Source organism: Mobula hypostoma, chromosome 4 (genome assembly GCF_963921235.1).
Source record: "Mobula hypostoma chromosome 4, sMobHyp1.1, whole genome shotgun sequence".
NCBI lineage: Eukaryota > Metazoa > Chordata > Chondrichthyes > Myliobatiformes > Myliobatidae > Mobula > Mobula hypostoma.
The window spans coordinates 104,492,057-104,511,432 of record NC_086100.1 but is presented as its reverse complement, the minus strand read 5'-3'; the positions used below and the strand labels follow the sequence as shown (position 1 = coordinate 104,511,432).

The 19,376-nt window shown below is 42.3% G+C and overlaps 1 protein-coding gene across 1 annotated transcript in view; it reads right to left on the bottom strand.

Moving 5' to 3' along the window:
* The window catches only part of tll1 (tolloid-like 1), a 408,920-nt gene extending 389,860 nt beyond the window's left edge, over window positions 1–19,060 (bottom strand). The window contains exons 1-2 of the mRNA XM_063046335.1: window positions 18,926–19,060; window positions 17,828–18,275 (exon numbers count right to left, since the gene is read on the bottom strand). Coding sequence (XP_062902405.1) covers window positions 17,828–17,972 — 145 coding nt within the window. The 5' untranslated portion in view covers window positions 17,973–18,275; window positions 18,926–19,060. The remainder of the gene's footprint in view (window positions 1–17,827; window positions 18,276–18,925) is intronic.
* Between the last annotated feature and the right edge of the window lie 316 nt (window positions 19,061–19,376).

Below are 19,376 nucleotides of genomic sequence, written 5' to 3'. Positions count from 1 at the left end.
ATTCAAATGAAGACACGGGCATCTGATGAGAGTGTAACTTCGTGTTTACTTTAAGCAAGGCGCATACGCATCACGTGAAGACATATGCAATTCATGAATTCATACACGTAACCCATAATTAATTATTTAAATGAAATGTGTGTGTGTGTATATAGACACACACACACACACAAAGAAAACTGAACTATTACTGAAATATTAAATACACAAAAGGTGTTAGTAATTTAAGGCTCAAACATTTTATCTGCTGAATATCAGGCAACTGGATAAGTTAAACAAGAACAGAATAGAACCATATTTTCAGTATTGGACAGATCAGTACATTAAAACTAAGGTTTTATAGAGGCGGTGAACCTATGACACATCTATCCAAGGTAGCAACTGAAAAAATTTTGTTGATATGAGTCATACAGGGCTGACCCTTGATTCTTTAAACCCCACCAATAATAAAAATACGAGATATTATAGCAGAATTAGGCCATTCAGATATGAAGCTTGTTCCACCATTTTTTAAAATTTTAACTCAACTCCATTTTCCTGCCTTCTCTCTGTAACCTTTGGTGCCTTTCCTAATAAAGGATCAAAAAGATATACAATTATAAACAAGAGAAAATCCGCAGTTGTTGGAAATCCAAGCAACACGCAAACTAGCCAGTTTTGAGGTATGTGATGTGGGATGGTACATTTTGAAATCCAAGCAGACCTGGTGTACACATCAGTATTTGATAATAAACATTTGGACCAGTTACCATTGACTTTGCCCTGCTTGTATTTTTTTTTGCTATTTGTGAGTGAACACTGGACAATCAATAATAATAACTGACAAATATTGTATGTAGTTTAGGGCCTCAATGATTTTTAAAAAAAATTAATACAATGAAGTTTTTCTGAAATGCTTAATTTTACTGGCTATTATACTTCTATTAATAGTAAACCCATGAATACACATAAATAAGCAACAGGACTCACCCTTTTCCATAAAATGTCCATCATTTTACTACTTTATTAATCAATGATAAGCTCTGCTCAAAATTACCATGGCATGCAAGAGAAATTTTAGAAGATTACCGCCAATTTGGGAACACACTCTTTAAAAATTTGTTACCCCTGGTTTGGTAAAATCACAAGGAACATATTTTCTATAAGAATTTAGAAGATGTACGGATTGAATTAACTTCCCTGTATAACAAAGTATTTGCACAAATGTTCACTGATAATTGTGAGTATTCCATTCTATTTGTAATTCTTCAAATAAATTGAATAGCTTGTGCCTACATGGTAACATTTGCATTGTACAAGTTATAGTCAATCATTGTGTTGAACAAACTAAAATATAACCCCAATGTAATGCAATGAATATTCTTCAGGAGTCACTTGGGATCAAGAATGATTTGCTTCCAGTTCTGTATTGTGAGTTCTCAGGTTCTCAGTTGTGGAAACTGTAGCCTCCTCCACAGTTGGGACAGGAAATACATAATGGTACAGGTTCATAGGTAGTTTGTGAGCTGGTGCCTACCTTCAGACATTTATGTAGGTCTTCTCACAGGGTTACAAGGGAATATGGGAGAACAGGACAAAAGGGATTTCTCTCTTAAGAGAAAACATGGATCTTGCATTTTAGGTGCATCTTTGTGGCAAGAAAGTGGTGAGACAGAATTCAATTTTTACATGTTATCCAACTATGCATAGGCCGGCTGGAGGCGTAATGGCATCAGTGCTAGCCTTCAAACCCAGCCGGCTCCCTTGCATGCTTTCCATCCGTGCGGGGTTGAGCGTCGAGCCAGCAACTCGGCCTCGTAAAAATAAGAAAGCCTGCTAAAAAAAAGAGCACCATCATGATAGCATCCTGATGACTCCACTCAGAGTTAAGGGCTTTCTTCTTCTTCTTCAAATATGCATGGATACACACTAGAGCCGAGAGTCGCACTAATGTGTAGAAATATGTAGATGCTTTTGGTCACCCAGCACACTTGACTTGTTATGATGATTCAAATGCAAATGTCATGGTCGGTTCCAACAAAGAATGCTTACATTCGCTGGCCTGGGTAGTTGGCGCCAAGCTGTAAGACTGAATAACCACACACTGTCTGAGGGAGTGGAATCCATTTATATTGAAGCACATCTCACAATTGACATGTGAAAGCTATATCTATTTGGTGGGAACACACATAAAAGTTGCTGGTGAACACAGCAGGCCAGGCAGCATCTGTAAGAAGAGGTGCAGTCGACGTTTCAGGCCGAGACCCTTCGTCAGGACTAACTGAAGGAAGAGTGAGTAAGGGATTTGAAAGTTGGAGGGGAAGGGGGAGATCCAAAATGATAGGAGAAGACAGGAGGGGGAGGGATGGAGCCAAGAGCTGGACAGGTGATTGGCAAAGGGGATACGAGAGGATCATGGGACAGGAGGTCCGAGAAGAAAGACAAGGGGGCGGGGGGGGGGCCAGAGGATGGGCAAGGGGTATATTCAGAGGGACAGAGGGAGAAAAAGGAGAGTGAGAGAAAGAATGTGTGTATAAAAATAAGTAACAGATGGGGTACAAGGGGGAGGTGGGGCATTAGCGGAAGTTAGAGAAGCCGATGTTCATGCCATCAGGTTGGAGGCTATCCAGACGGAATGTAAGGTGTTGTTCCTCCAACCTGAGTGTGGCTTCATCTTTACAGTAGAGGAGGCCGTGGATAGACATGTCAGAATGGGAATGGGATGTGGAATTAAAATGTGTGGCCACTGGGAGATCCTGCTTTCTCTGGCGGACAGAGCGTAGGTGTTCAGCAAAGTGGTCTCCCAGTCTGCGTCGGGCCTCATCAATATATAAAAGGCCACATCGGGAGCACCAGACACAGTATATCACCCCAGTCGACTCACAGGTGAAGTGTTGCCTCACCTGGAAGGACTGTTTGGGGCCCTGAATGGTGGTAAGGGAGGAAGTGTATGGGCATGTGTAGCACTTGTTCCGCTTACACGGATAAGTGCCAGGAGGGAGATCAGTAGGGAGGGATGGGAGGGACGAATGGACAAGGGAGTTGCGTAGGGAGCGATCCCTGCGGAATGCAGAGAGAGGGGGGGAGGGAAATATGTGCTTAGTGGTGGGGTCCCGTTGGAGGTGGCGGAAGTTACGGAGAATAATATGTTGGACCCGGAGGTTGGTGGGGTGGTAGGTGAGGACCAGGGGAACCCTATTCCTAGTGGGGTGGCAGGAGGATGGAGTGAGAGCAGATGTACGTGAAATGGGGGAGATGCGTTTAAGAGCAGAGTTGATAGTGGAGGAAGGGAAGCCCCTTTCTTTAAAAAAGGAAGACATCTCCCTCATCCTAGAATGAAAAGCCTCATCCTGAGAGCAGATGCGGCGGAGACGGAGGAATTGCGAGAAGGGGATGGCGTTTTGACTGGGAGACCGCTTTGCTGAACACCTATGTTCTGTCCGCCAGAGAAAGCAGGATCTCCCAGTGGCCACATATTTTAATTCCACATCCCATTCCCATTCTGACATATCTATCCACGGCCTCCTCTACTGTAAAGATGAAACACACTCAGGTTGGAGGAACAACACCTTATATTCCATCTGGGTAGCCTCCAACCTGATGGCATGAACATCGGCTTCTCTAACTTCCGCTAATGCCCCACCTCCCCCTTGTACCCCATCTGTTACTTATTTTTATACACACATTCTTTCTCTCACTCTCATTTTTCTCCCTCTGTATATACCCCTTGCCCATCCTCTGGGTCCTGCCCCCTTGTCTTTCTTCCCGGACCTCCTGTCCCATGATCCTCTCGTATCCCTTTTGCCTATCACCTGTCCAGCTCTTGGCTCCATCCCTCCCCCTCCTGTCTTCTCCTATCATTTTGGATCTCCCCCTCCCCCTCCAACTTTCAAATCCCTTACTCACTCTTCCTTCAGTTAGTCCTGACGAAGGGTCTCGGCCTGCAACATCGACTGCACCTCTTCCTAGAGCTGCTGCCTGGCCTGCTGCGTTCACCAGCAACTTTTATGTGTGTTGCTTGAATTTCCAGCATCTACAGAATTCCTGTTGTTTACGTTCTATTTGGTGGGACCCAGCTCCATTTCGGTGCCTGTGACTCTCACAATTTGCTGTCCAGTGGCAAGAGTATGATACGTAGTCAACACCTTCTGTATAAAGGTGGCAAACTGAAAATACCTCTGTATCCAAGCTGGAAGGATTCGACACTACCAAACTTCATTACCTTGACAGCAACAGTCAATGCTCTGAAGCTACTATTTTTTGTAGCCTGCAGTACTGATCTCCTTAAAAACTTCTGGATATCTCAAGATTCAGTTTAGAAAGCTGCTCCCTGTCCATCCTGAGTAGATTTGGCCTCCTACAGCACTTGGAGGTTCAAGAACCTGCAGTCAGGAGCACACAGAGATCTGCATGCACTTCATCACAAACATCTGGAGACCAGAAGTGACATCCTGACCCAGACAATCGACATGCTGTTCCTCAGCAAGGCTCAGGATAGGAAAAACACTCACTGACCACAATGTGCAGATCCGGCCTCTTATTCCCCTTTGCCACCTCCCTTCCCTACTCTTCCTTTCATTGCTTTTCCTACTAATGCCGATCTGGGAGTAATTCAATCACAAAATTGATCATCTAGCAATACTGCAATGTATGCTGACTGTCATCACAGCTGAGCTATTCCACACAGTTCCGATGAACAGTATCGATGGGAATATACCACCTGGGCATTCAGGCCAGAAATCTTATGCTGGACTAGAGCACATCTAGGTGGTTACACAATGAGAATGTAATCCAAAATCCCATCATCTTAGAATCCAAATTCAAAATTACAATACATTTAAATGAAGAGCATGGTTGACATATTACATTTATAGAATCATTGAAACCATAACAATGCAAGTGTGCAGTGTGACAACTGTAAATTTGGATCATTAATGATTCAATACTTCCATTTATTAACTGAGAATGTATGCAATATACAACCAGCAATTCTTACTCTTCACAGACATCCACAAAACAGAAGAAAACCCCAAAGAATGAGTGACAGAAAAGTGTTAGAACACGTTGTTAATAACGTGTAGAAATATGTAAACTCGTCAATAATCATCTCCAACAATTCTTACAAAATTGTGTGAGAGGAAAGGGTGAGACAGGTGCTAGATTGTTGAATCTGGGTGAGGAAAGGTTGATGGGCAGATGGGACCAGGTGAGGGATAGAAAGATGGCGATAGCACAGAGGCTGGGAGATGATGGAGAGACAACATGGAATCTTGAGAAGAAAATAAGTGATGAGTAGAACCAGAAAATGGAGGAATGGTGAGCAGCTGGGAACAGCATAGGGAAGGTATGGGAGACCAAGTGGGTTAAGCGTGTGGGTAATAAGCAAATAGAACTATACAGGGAGGGAAAGAAAAAAGGGTAAGATAACATAGGGTCAGGGGGCTGGGAAGATAAAAAGAAAGGGATGTGTGAGAGTGCCTGAGCAGATCAGAAGTGAAAAAAAGAGAGAGGGTGCTGGTTGCCTGAGGTTGGAGAATTCAATTTTCATACCACTGGGTTGTAGACTACACAAGTGGAATATGAGTCACTGTATTTCTGGTTTACCTTTGCCCTCACCCTGGCAGTGAAGGAGGGTGAAAACATGCAGGTCATTATGGCAATTTAAATGGCCTGCTCGCTGAGGGCAGGAGTATGGCAGAACAGTCATGGGGTCTGTACTTCACATCACCAATGTAGAGGAATCACATTAACTGTACCAAATGCAATAGATGGGGAGATACATGTAAATGATTGTCTCACCTGGAAGGACTCTATGTCCCTAACTGGTGGTGAGGGAGGCACAAGGACTGGTATTGCACCTCCTGCAGTTGCAGGTGAAAACGTTTGGGATCAGGAGAAATGAGTGAACCAGGGAGTCACAGAAAGTGTGATCCTTGCAGAACACAGAAAGGGCTGGGAAGCGGAAGATGTGACTGGTTGTGGGATTGCATTCCATGAAAAGTAATGTATTGGATGTGGAGATTGATAGGGCGAAAGTCGAGGAGCAAGGGAACACTACCTTTGTTCTGATTGAAGGAAGGCTGGAAGGGTGCAAGAAATGGAAGAGATTTGGACAAGAGCTCCATCAATCACAGTGGAGGGGGAGCTAATTTTCTTGAAAAAGGAGGACTTTGCAGATGTCCTGGAGTGGGAAGTCTCATCTCCATGAGGGTTTATGTTTTAGGTCCAAGACCCTTCCTTCCACAGATGTTGCCTGACCTCCTAAACAGTTCCAACATTGAGTTCTTATTTCAAACTTTCAGCTGTTCTTTGATTTTTAACATCCCGGTAAATCTTTTCTGACCCTCTCCTGTGCAATCATGTCATTCTGTGGTAACTGCATACCACAGTATTACAGCTGTTGCCTAATTAATTGTTTATATAATTGTACCATAATCTCCTTGTTCTTGTATTCTATTCCAGCTAATGTATCGTCACTTTAAAGTAAAAAAAATTCACATATCTTTAGACCAGAAGTTATACGTATCTACACCACTGTCAGTTTTTCATGAAAATAGCACAAAAATTTTCTCCAATTTGATGTTATGTTTTGCAACTCCAGAATCTAATCAAAAAAAAAACACAGCAGCTGGGATACCTGCCTGCTTAGTTCTTTTAAGTGAGCCACTCATCTGTGATGTGGTGGTGTAAATACGTCTAACCCATAATGAATAATGTAAATATACAAATGCTTAAATATTTACAATATTACTCAAAATTACTGAAATATTAAATACACTGCATTTGATATCTCCAGAGAATGTCATTGCATAGAAAGTCTACATAAAATCAGTCTGTCATTTACTGTAATGTAGTCAAACTTAATTTGAATGTGAATTACATAATGATTTTAGCTCTAGCTGATTATAGCGTTGCCATTAAATGCAGTCCCAATTTAATGTTTAATTATGTAAAGAAGAATTCCCAAGTTTCCGAGTAAAATGAGGAATATATTAGTCAGGAAACTAAGAATGATTGCACTTGGCCCTGCATTCAGGACGTTAAAGAAAGGTGCACAGATTGATAATGTAATCATGACCTTGTCGTTTACATTTAAAATGCATGAATTGTTTCAAATGCAACATACCTGACCTGCACACAAACATCTGAAATTGTGTAATAAAGCTTTGTATTGTTGGAAGTAGGTTTGTTGCTAATTTCCATATTGCACTTCAAGCAATACTAAACAGTAAATATATTCAAATCTTTGGCTTGAAAATTCCTGTCACATTTGCATAGCCACTTCTACACCTTTTGCCAAAACCTTACCTTTACTATTGGCTGAATTGATGAATTTTAATGGATCTTGCAAAAAAATAATGCCTTCTCATTCAAATCACAAAGTTACAGTATACAACCCAAAAACAACAAGAGTTAATTCAGGAGATCAAAAATATACCTCCTTATATACAAACATTTGTATTTTTGTATATTTGCAATACCTATATTGATTCTCTAATTGTTCTTCTGAAGGTGATGGAGAGCCATGTTTTAAAATGCGGCAGTATTTCTGTTGGAGGTACTCCTAATGTAACTTCAAAACATTAAACTAAATCCCAGGCACATACGGGAGTCCAAAATGTGAATCAACTTTGTGTTTGCTTCAAGAAGGCACGCACGTATCATTTAGTGGTGTTGATTACCTGTGCAATTCATACATTTATACATATAACCAGTAACGAATTATTTAAACAAACAAGACTACTCAAATATTAAATACACAAGTAGGAACATTCAAGAATTAGGCTAAAAAAAATGAAGGAACTGTGATATATTTGCAATTTAGCATTGTGTTACTTGGAGGGAAACCTACAGGCATCGGTGTTCTCGTAATCCTGCTACCCTCTTCACTCTTAGTGGTGGTGAAAGTCACAAGTTTGAGATGTTGGGGTCACCTGGGAAACTAATCATGGTGTAGTTGCTGATGGCCAGTGGTAAGGGTAAGGAATGTTTAGATTGGTTTATGGGGTACCCATCAAACTGATGTTCAAATTGCACCCATCCAGGTAACTGGACAGCAACCCTTCATACATCTAATCGGGGAAGATAGAATGACTTTAGGATGTGAGGAGGTGAGCACTTGCCTGCTTTTGCAGACATAATGTTTATATTGTTGGCCGAGATGAACCCAGCATAGAAACAAGTCCTTCAGCTCAGCTGGTCAATGCCAATCTAATCTAGTCTCCCTTGCCTGTATTTAGCCCATAGCCCTCTAAACCTTTCCTATCCATGCACCTGTCAAGAACCTTGTTAAATGTTGTTAATGTATCTGCCTCAACTATTTCCTCTGACAGCTCTTTCCGTATACTGATAACTTTCTGGGTGAAGTAGTTGCTCCTTGGTTTCTTATTAAATCACTCCCCTCTCACTTTAAACCAGGGGTTCCCAAACTGGGGTCTACAGACCTCTTGCTTAATAATATTAGCCCATGACATAAAAAAGATTGGGAACCCCTGTTTTAAATCTACACCCACTAGTTGTTGATTCCCCAGCCTGAAGTATGTTACTTGCTACTTTGAAGTTTGCTGGGCTATTTTGAATGTACCTTGGCCCCAGGGGAAAGCTGTCTCATTCGGCTGGATCTATGTATGGTTTCAATGATAATTTAACTTGATTTGATTTTTGATCTATGCCCCTCAGAATTTTATGAACCTCTGTAAGGTCATTCCCCCAAGATCCAATAAACCTCTTCAACCTCTCTCCATAATTGAGTCCCATGAGTCCTGGAAACATCCTTGTAAATCTCCCCTGCACTCTTTCAGCATCTTTCCTACAGAGAAGTGGCCAAAATTGAACACAATATTCCAAATGTGATCTCACCAAAGTTTTAATCCAACTGCAACATAACATCCCAACTTCTGTACTCAGTGTTCTGACTGAAGGTGGCCAGCACGCCAAAAGCCTTCTTCACTAATCTGTCTACCTGTGATGCCATTTTTAGGGAACCATGTACTTGCACATCTGGATCCCTCTGTTCTGCAACATTGCCCATAGTTCTACAACCCCTACCCTCATTTGTCTTCCTAAGATGTAACACAGCTCACTTACACAAATTGAACTCCATGTGTTACTCTTTGGTCCATTTACTCAGCTAGTCAAGATCCCTCTGTAATTTTGATAACCATTTTCACCATTAAGGATATGACCTGTTTCAATGTTATCTGCAAGCTTAGTAACCATGCCTTGCACAATAGTCTCTCTGATTTGATGTTGGATAATGGTAATGCCATTGAATATCAAATGAAGAGATGGCCAATGTCTGGCACTATTATGTCTGAAGTAGCAAGTGAGATGGTAACATCTTGCAGGACAGAGACATTTGAAAACTGCAAGTCTCATCAGGAGTGAGTCTTATTTTAGCCAATAAAATGAAAGGAGGTGTAAGCAGAGCAGGCATTGTGGGGATGGGCCAGTGTTAGAGCAGTCAGGCTTTGGAAAGAACAGGCATAGGATAAAGCGGAGGGTCTTTTGGAGTCAAGTAGTTGATTGGATGACTTAAAGTTTAAGAAATTGGAGCCAAAGATATAAAACTGTAAGCTAGATGGTAGTTCAGCCAGTAGAATGTTTCTGCAAGATATAGGATTGTACCTAATGGTATCCCTGATGATTACACCTGCAGGAAGTGCATGCAACTTCAGCTCCAGACTGACAAGGACAAGGAACTGGAACAGGAGATGGATGTACTCAGGACCAAAATCTCAGAGATGAGATTTTTACAGAGGTGGTAATGTCAAGATTACAGGCTTCAGATAATAGATGGGGTCTGCCAGGAGAAATAAAGGGGAGTAAGCAGTTAGGACAACTTTCCCCTTTAACCCTTCCCCCTCAACAAATATACCCCTCTGGATACTGCTGGGAGGCTGATCTATCAGGACACAGCAGCAGCAGCTAGGCTGATGACCCTGTGGCTGCCTCTGAGGCTCAGCAGGGAGGAAGGGTAAAGTCAGGTAGAGCGATAGTGATAGGAGACTCAATACTTAGGGAGACAGACAGTGGATTTGATGGCTGTGAACGAGACGCCAGGACCGTATGTTGCCCCCCAGGTGCTAGGATAAAGGATGTCTTAGAGTGGCTGCAAAATATTCTCAAGAGGGAGGCAGAGCAGCCAGAGGTCATGGTGCGCATTGGCACCAATGACAGAGATAGAAAAGCAGAAGAGGTCCTGCACAGTGAGTATAAGGAGTTAGGGAAGAGCCTGAAGGGCAGGACCTCCAAGTAGTAATCCCTGGAGAAGTCGTAGTGCCATGTCCTAGTGCCATCTAATCTAATCTAATGACAGTACAGATAAATGCATGGCGAAGGATCTGGTGCAGGGGGCGGGGTTAGATTTCTGGGAAAGGAATGACCTATACAGATAGGACAAATTATACCAGAACCTGGGGCGGGATGGGGCAGGTTTGCTAGAGCTGTTGGGAGGATTTAAACTAATTTGGCAAAAGGATGGAAGATAGAGTGATAGGGTTGAAGATGGGACAGCTGGTGCACAAGTAGATACAGTGTGTAATGAGACAATGAAGGAGGACAGGCAGGTGATAGGGCAAAATTGGAGTCAGTGGGATTAGGTGAAGTGTAACCTGGGGGCAAAAATCGAACAGGATGATGAATACAGGACTGAAGGCATTATATTTGAATATAGGCAGTATACAGAATACGGCAGATGATCTTGTAGCAAAGTTAGAGACTGGCAGGTACGATGTTGTGGGCATCACTGAGCCGTGGCCGAAATAAGATCATAGTTGGGAGCTTAACATCCAAGGGTACACATTGTATTGAAAGGACAGACATATAGGCAGAGGGGTTGGCAGCTCTGTTAGTAAAAAACAGCAATCAAATCCTTAGAAAAATGATCAGAAGATGGAGAATCCTTGCTGGTAGAGTTAAGAAACTACAAAGGTAAAAATACTCTGATGGGAATTACATACAGGCCACAAGACCATAAGATATCAGAGCAGAATTAGGTCATTTGGCCAATCGCATCTGTTCCACCATTTCATCATGGCTGATCCAATTTCCTCTCAGCCCCAATCTCCTGCCTTCTCCACATATCCCTTCATGCCCTGACCAATCAAGAATCTATCAACCTCTGCCTTAAACATACATAAAGACTTGTCCTGCACAGCTGCCCATAGCAAAGAATTTCACAGATTCACCACTCTCTGACTAAAGAAATTCCTCCTCATCTCCATTCTAAAAGGATGATCCTCTATTCCGAGGCAGAGTCCTCTGGTCTTAGACTCTCCCTCCTTAGGAAACATCCTCTCCATGTCCATTGTGTCAAGGCCTTTCACCATTCAATAGATTTCAATGAGGTCACACCTTATTCTTCTGAGTACTAGTGAATATAGGCTCAGAGCTATCAAACACACTTCATATGCCAAACCATTCAATTCAAAACTCTTGAATCTCCTTTGAACCTTCTTCAGTTTCAGTATATTCTTTCTAAGGGGCCGAAAACTGCTCACAATACTCCAAGTGAGACCACACCAGTACTTTCTAAAGTCTCAACATTACATCCTTGCTTTTATATTCTAGTCGTCTTGAAATGAATACGAACATTGCTTTTGCCTTCCTCACCACAGACTCAATCTGCAAATTAAGCTTTAGGGAATCCTGCACTAAGACCCCCAAGTCCCTTTGCTCCTCAGTTTTTTGTATTTTCTCTCCACTTAGAAAATAGACAACTCTTTCATTTCTTCTACCAAAGTGCATGACCATGCACTTCCATCTGTGATTTCTTTGCCCATTCTCCTAATCTGTCCAAGTCCGTCTGTAGCCTCTCTACTTCCTCAACACTACCTGCCCCTTCACCTGTCTTCATATCATCCGCAAACCTTTCAACAAAGACATCAATTCCAACATACAAATCATTGACATAACAAAAAGAATCAGTCCCAATTCAGACCCCTGTGGAACACCACTAGTCACCAGCAGCCAGTCAGAAAAGGCTCACTTCATTCTCACTCTTTGCCTCTTGGCAATCAGATAATCCTCTATCCATCCTAGCATCTTTTTTGTGATATCATGGGCTCTTATCTTGTTAAGCAGGCTCATGTGGCACCCAGTCAAAGGCCTTCTGAAAATCCAAGTGGTTCTTTGTCTATCCCGATTGTTATTTCTTCAAAGAATTCCAACACATTTGTCAGGCAAGCTTTTCCCTTGAGGAAACTATGCTGTGCCTCCAGATGCCCAGAGACCTCATCCTTAATAATCGACTCCACCATCTTCCCAAGCACGGTCAGACTAACTAGCCTATAATTTCCTTTCTTCTGCCTCCCTCTCTTTTTGAAGAGTAGAGTGACATTTGCAATTTTCCAGTCTTCCACAACCATTCCAGAACCTAGTGATTCTTGAAAGATCATTACTAATGCCTTCACGATCTCTTCAGCCACCTCTTTCAGAACTCTGGGGTGTAGACCATCTGGTCCAAATGACTTGTCTACCTTCAGACCCTTCAGTTTCCCAAGAACCTTCTCTCTAGTTATGGTATTTTCACGCACTTCGTGACCCCTGACACTAGGAACTTGCACCATACTGTTAGTGCCTTGCATAGTGAAGGCTGGTGAAAAATACTTATTCAGTTCATCTGCCATTTTGTTGTCCCCCATTACTACCTCTCCAACATCATTTTCCAGCATTTGAAAAGAGTGTCTTTCTTTTACACTGTTTATAATTGAAACTTTCGGTGTCCTTTTTAACATTATTGACTAGCTTACTTCACTATTCCATCATTACCTTAAGGACTTACTTTAGTTGGTTTTTAAAAGCTTCCCAATTCTCTAACTTCCCACTAATTTTTGCTCTATTATATACCCACTCTTTGGCTTTTATGTTGGCTTTGACTTCTCTTGTCAACCGTGGTTGTTTTCTTTTCCCTATAGAATGCTTCTTCCTCTTTGTGAAGTATGCATCCTGTGTCTTCCTGTATGTATCCTGTTCCTTCCTCTACATATCCTGTGCCTTCCAATCAGTAGCTGGAACGTGGGATATAGATTACAACAGGAGGTAGAAAAGGCATACAAAAAGGGCAATGTTACAGGAATTTCAATAGGCAGCTAGATTGAGAAAAATCAGGTTGGTTCTAGATCCAAAGAGGGGAATCTTGTAGAATTCCTGGGATGGCTTTTTAGAGTAGCTTAGAGATCAGCTATTCTGGATTGGGTGTTGTGCAATGAACCAGGTTTCATTAGGGAGCTTGAAGTAAAATAATCCTTAGGAAGCATTTACAATAATTATAGAATTCTCCCTGCAGTGTGAGAGGGGGACGCTAAAGACAGATGTATCAGTATTACAGTGGATTAACTGGAATTACAGTGGCATGAGAGAGGAGTGCCATGGCCAAAGCTGATTGGAATGAGACACTAGCAGGGATAACAGCAGAGCAGCAATTGTTGGAGTTTCGGGCAGCAATCTGGAAGCTGAAGGAAAGATACACCCAAAAGAAGTAGTATTCTAAAGGCAGGATGACACATCTGCAGCTGACAAGGAAAGTCAAAGATAACATAAACGCAAAAACAAGGGGATATAATAGAGCAAAATATAGTAGGAAGGTAGAGGATTGGGATGCTTTTTAAAAACCAACAGAAGACAATTAAAAAAGCACTAAGGACAGAAAAGATGAAATATGAAGATAAGCTAACCAAAAGTAAAAAGGAAAGCAAAAACATTTGCAGGTATATGGTATAAAGAATATAAGAGAGACAAGAATGGATATCGAACTACTGGAAGATTATGCTGGAGAGGTGGTAATGGGGTCAAATAAATGGCAGACAACTTAGTAAATATTTTGCATCTGTCTTCACTGTAGAAGACACTATCAGTATGCTAGAAATTCAAGTGTCGGGGGCAGAAGTGAGTGTAGTTGCTATTACTAAGGAGAAGGTGCTTGGGATGCTGAAAGGTCTGAAGGTAGTCAACTGTTATCTGGACCAGATGGACCTTGCCGCAGGGCTCTGAAAGAGGTAGCTGAAGAGATTGTGGAAGCATTAGTAATGGTCTTTCAAGAATCACTAGGTTCTGGGATGGTTCCAGAAGACTAGAAAATTGCAAATATCACTCCACTTTTTAAGAAAGAAGGGAGGCAGAAGAAAGGAAATTATAGGCCAGTAATCCTGTAATCGGTCAATAGGAAGATGTTAGAAACCATTATTAAGGATGAGCTTTGAGGGTACTTGGACACACATGATAAAAAAGGCCATAGTCAGCATGGCTTCCTAAAGAGGAAATCTTGCTTGACAAATCTATTGGAATCTTTAAAGAAATAATAAACAGGATAGACAAAGGAGAATCGCTTGATGTTGTGCTCTTGGATATTCAGAAGGCCTTTGCCACACTTCAGGCTGCTTAACAAGTTAAGGGCCTATGGTATTACGGGAAAGATACTAGCATGGATAGAAAAAAAATGACAGCCTGGCCAAAGGCAAAGTAGCAATAAAAGGGGCCTTTTCTGTTTGGTTGTCAGTGACTAGTAGTGTTCTTCCAGGGTATGTGCTGGGATCACTTATTTTCACATTATATATTTTTTATTTTATAATAAAATATGCCTCACCTCCCAGCAACCCCTGATTTAACCCCAGCCTCATCACAGGACAATTTACAATGACCAATTAACATACCAACCAGTGCATATTTGGATAGCTAGCCAATAATGTTAAAGAGGATATCAAAAGTTTCAATCAGAAACAAAGGAAACTGGAGCACCAGGAGGAAACACATTTCAAAGATTTGAATGATCAAATTGATGGCTTTATGGCCAAGTTTGTGGAAGATATGAAGATAGGTGGACAGACAGGTTGTGTTAAGGGAGCAGGAATATAGTGCAGGAAAATGCAAGGTCATACACTTTGGTAGAAGGACCAAAGTAGAAGACTATTTTCTAAGTAGGGAGAAAACTGAAAAAATGAATCAGAGATGCAAAGGGATTTGGGAGTCCCTATAGATTAACTTGCAGGGTTGAGTCAGTGGTAAGGAAGGCAAATGAAATGTTAGCATTCATCTCAAGAAGACTAAAATATAAGAGCAAGGATGCAATATGGAAGCTTTATAAGGGATTGGCCTGACTGCACTTGGAGTAATGTGAGCATTTTGGGCCCCTTATGTAAGAAAAGATGGGCTGGAATTGCAAAGAGTCCACAGGAGGTTCACGAGAATGATTCTGGGAATGAAAGAATTAATGTACGAGGATCATTTGATGGCTCTGGGCCTGAAATCACTGGAGTTTAGTAGAACGAGAGGGGAACTCACTGAAACCTATTGAATCTTGGCCTTTCAATTTGAGTGGATATGGAGAGGATGTTTCCTATAGCGGGCGAGTCTAGGACCAGAGGGCACAGCCTCAGAATGCAGAGACATTCATTTAGAACAGAGAAGAGGAGGAATTTGTTTATCTGGAAGGTGGCGAATCTGTGGAATTCATTGCTTATAGGCAGCTGTGAAGGCCAAGGCATTATATAAATTTAAAGCAGAGGTTCATAGTTTCTTGAAAAGTTATGGAGAGGCAGCAGGAGAATATGGCTGAGAGGGATAATAAATCAGCCATGATGGAATGGCAGAGAAGACTGAATGGGCTTTTGAAAGTAGAAATGCATTATGATTAAAGGTTAGCGTTAGTCAATTGTACACTGACACATCGAAGCACACGCTGAAATATATCGCTTTATGTCAAAGACCAGCACAGCCTGAGGATGTGCTGGGGACCCCCCTGCAAGCATTGCCACGCTTCAAAGTCAAAGCAAGTTCATTATCAAAGTACTTGGATGTCATCATGTCCTACCTCAAGATTCATTTTCTTGTGGGCATTCACAGTAAATACAAAGAAACACAACAGCATCAATGAAAAACTGCACACAAAGAACAGAACCCCGATCACTAGTGCTGTAGCGTGTTCTGCTAGCCACTGTATCGGCCCGGTGAGTACAATAGTGAGAGGAAGAAAGCAAAACATAGAAGACCAAGGAGAACCTTCTAAATAAATCAGAAGCTCGGTGAAAAATTAACAGCAAGATGAAGCAATGATGTCTGGTTGATGATACAAGAAGAGATGGACTGGGTGCACATCGTCAAGCTGTAATGTTTGGAGGCTGACTTACTCCTCTCCTAAGGAGAAAAGCACACAATTCCCTTCTGCAGCTGTTGGAAGCAAGCACCACCAGTCAGTAATGCTTAGAGACATTGAACGATTCTCACCAGAAACAACAGAATGGGCTGGTATCTCCAATGAGGAACAGCTGGACGTGGTGCATACCACCCAAGAGAAGCACCATGAAGTAGGTGGTCAGTACTCACTAGAGGTGAGCACGCACCACCAGTCGAAAGAATTTTGAGATGAATTCACACCTGCCTGAACAACTGGTCATGGGAGTCACAAACTAAAAACAACACCCATTCTCTTCCCCACACATCCACTATCACTACATCAAAAAAGAGATAAGGACAAAGGGAACCCTATTTACCAACCCCATATGCCTCCATATCCAGCACATTAATCTCCGTAACTTCCAACATCTCCAATGGGATCCTTCCACTAGTACATCTTACGCTACCCCCACACACACTCCCACCTTTCTATAGGAAAGGAGCTCTAACTTGACTCCTTTGTCTTCTTATTCCCCCCCACACTGGCACTTGTCCCTGCCCCTACACCTCCTCAGTCCCAACCATCCCAAACTCCAAACACAATCCTTCTAGGTGAGCCATCACTTCACCTGCAAGCCTGTCAGGTCACCTACTGAGTCTCGTGATTGTAGTGTGGCCTCCACTTCGTGGGTGAGGCCTAACAAAGACCGAGTGGCGGCTTCGAGCACCTTTACTCTGTCCACTGCAAAAGACAGCATCTCCTGGTGGTTAACCATTTCAATTGAATTTCCTATTCTGATACGCCTGTCCACAGCCTCCTCTATTACCACTCTAAGGCCACCCTCAGGCTGGAGGCACAACATCTCATATTCGGTTTGTGTAGCTTCCAACCTGATGATATGATTTCTCTGATGTACTGTCTCCCCTTTCCCCACCCTCTCACCTCTCTTTGGCTCCCCTCCTCCTTCCCATTCTTCCATTGTCCACTGATCTCTGCTTCTGCCCTTTACCTCTTCCAACTATTACATCCAAGCTTCCTTCTTCAGACCCCTCTCCCACCCAACTTCCACCTCACCATCACCTGCCAGCTGGTACACTGCCCCTCTTCCCACTTTCTGTTTCTGGCTTCTGCCTCCTTCCTTTCCAGTTGCATGAAGGCACTGGACCCTAAGCATTGACTGTCCCCCCCCCCCCCACCATAGATGCTACCTGACTTGTTGAAATTCCCCCAGCAATTTTTTCTGTGTTGCTCTTGTAGCACATCTTTTACAGCTGTCAAAAGCATACCTGCTCTCTCTTTAGATAGAGACAGACTAAACTCCCCAGTCACCTTATCCCACTGAACTTTAAATTCTGCATGCCACCGAACAACTTGTAATAAAATATTATTTAATTTAAAGCTGGAATTTAACACTAAACTTACTACTTTTAAAAAAAGCCAGCCATCTCAATGTGAAACTCTATGGTGGCTATGACGGAGAGTGATCTAGGCAGTTCCCAGTTAAAACAAATACACCTACTACACGAACTGTAAAACGTTGCAGTAATTGGCGATATTCAACAGCTCCCACATGAGGTGCCCTAGCTGCCAACAAATTCTGCTTTCGGAAGTGCACAGTTTAGATGTTTAACAAACCACTGCGTGCCAAGTACAACTTTCTGAATGCACCACTATGATAGTTTCAGGCGTTTTGTTAGCAAGGAAGCGAACAAACTCAGTTGACCGGAGCTCACTTACCAGCTTTGCACGGGTCTTTATAATCAATAACCTCCGCCTTTTCTTCATCATAGTAATCATAAGTGTAATCGTAATCGAATCCACAAATCCAGTGCAGTTTCCCAGATAGAGACAATCCGGTGAGTAGCAGTGCAATTATATTCATGTTTATTTTTCCAAATAAAACAGGATCTATTAATCAGCGGTTCTGAATTTGCGGGAAAAGCTACTCCATGGAGTCTCGGTATAAAATATATGCCTTGGAGATGGTGAAAATGTACAAGCCCAATTCAAAGTCGTTGTTGTCCGGTGCTCCAACGGGTGACTAATTAAGGCCAGCTCTGCAAATTGCTTGGTTGTAAAATGAGTTTCACCCTGCCCTCTGTCGTGCTAATCCAATCGATTTTTAACCTTCAGGATGGACGAGGCCGTTGTTGTAAGATAGCGTCCAATGTTCGGAACATCCAGTCTGAAAAAGCACAAAGTATAATTTAAACAAAGATCTAGACAGCTTCTGAACAATGATGACATCCACCACAGAGGCAGAGTGCCAGTAATAGCACTTTTCTGCTCATTTACGAAAATCCTATAGGCATTTAATCGTCGTCAGCCGTCACAAGCATCCTGCTTACTTATTCATATAATCAGGGTCATCCGGAGAACAGTACGATTGCTTTTCTTGATAAAGTGAACTTAACAGTAACGGCAGCCACGTCGCGAGAAATAAATAAAATCTAAGGTCACGGAGTGGCTAAAGACGCCTCTCTGTCTCTAGCAGAGGAGCGCAAGAGGAGACTGGCTTTTACTGATGAAACTGAATCCCAGAGAGAGAGGGAGGGAAATCCACAGCTGCTACAGCAGCTGATTGTACTTTCTTCAGAGGTGATAGTTCAGGAGAGAGAGAAAAAAAATCATCTCTTCCCCTTCAATCCCGAGGAAACACTAAAACAAACAACTATCTTCTAACAGCACAAAATAAGCGCAACTACTTTTACCCGCGCTGTTCATTAATCCCCAGATCATTTTAGCAACAAACACCTGTCAAATATTATCACGTTTTCCTCGTCCATCCTCATTCCTTCACTCTTCTTTCCGCGAGCACGAGCAGAGCCCACTCACCCTTTGATGTAGAATCATGCGTGAGCCTGGGCAAACGGACATTCAGCACTGAACCCCCGCAGTATTGCGGCCCTTCCCTCACGTGTCTGAACTGACCATCAGAAAGCCAAACTTGATGAAAACCAGCAGCAGGAAACTCTCCGAGTCCAGGCGTACTGATGCCAATTACTGTACTGAGTTTAACACTCGCTGATGAGTCAGCACAGCGGAGCGTTCTAAAGCTGCACCTTTCTGATTTACACGCTACTTTCTGCCGTAACCATTGCGTGACCAGAGTAATGTATTATCTTTTCCAAAAGACACGAAACATTTCAAAAATAACGAGACTTCTCAAACACCTGTAAACCTAGCATACACACCAAGATTCTAGCTATTGATAACAATCTTTGATTCTTGTTTAGTAATAAAAAAAACTCCCCAAACTTTTGAATGGGTGAAATTTCAGAGTATG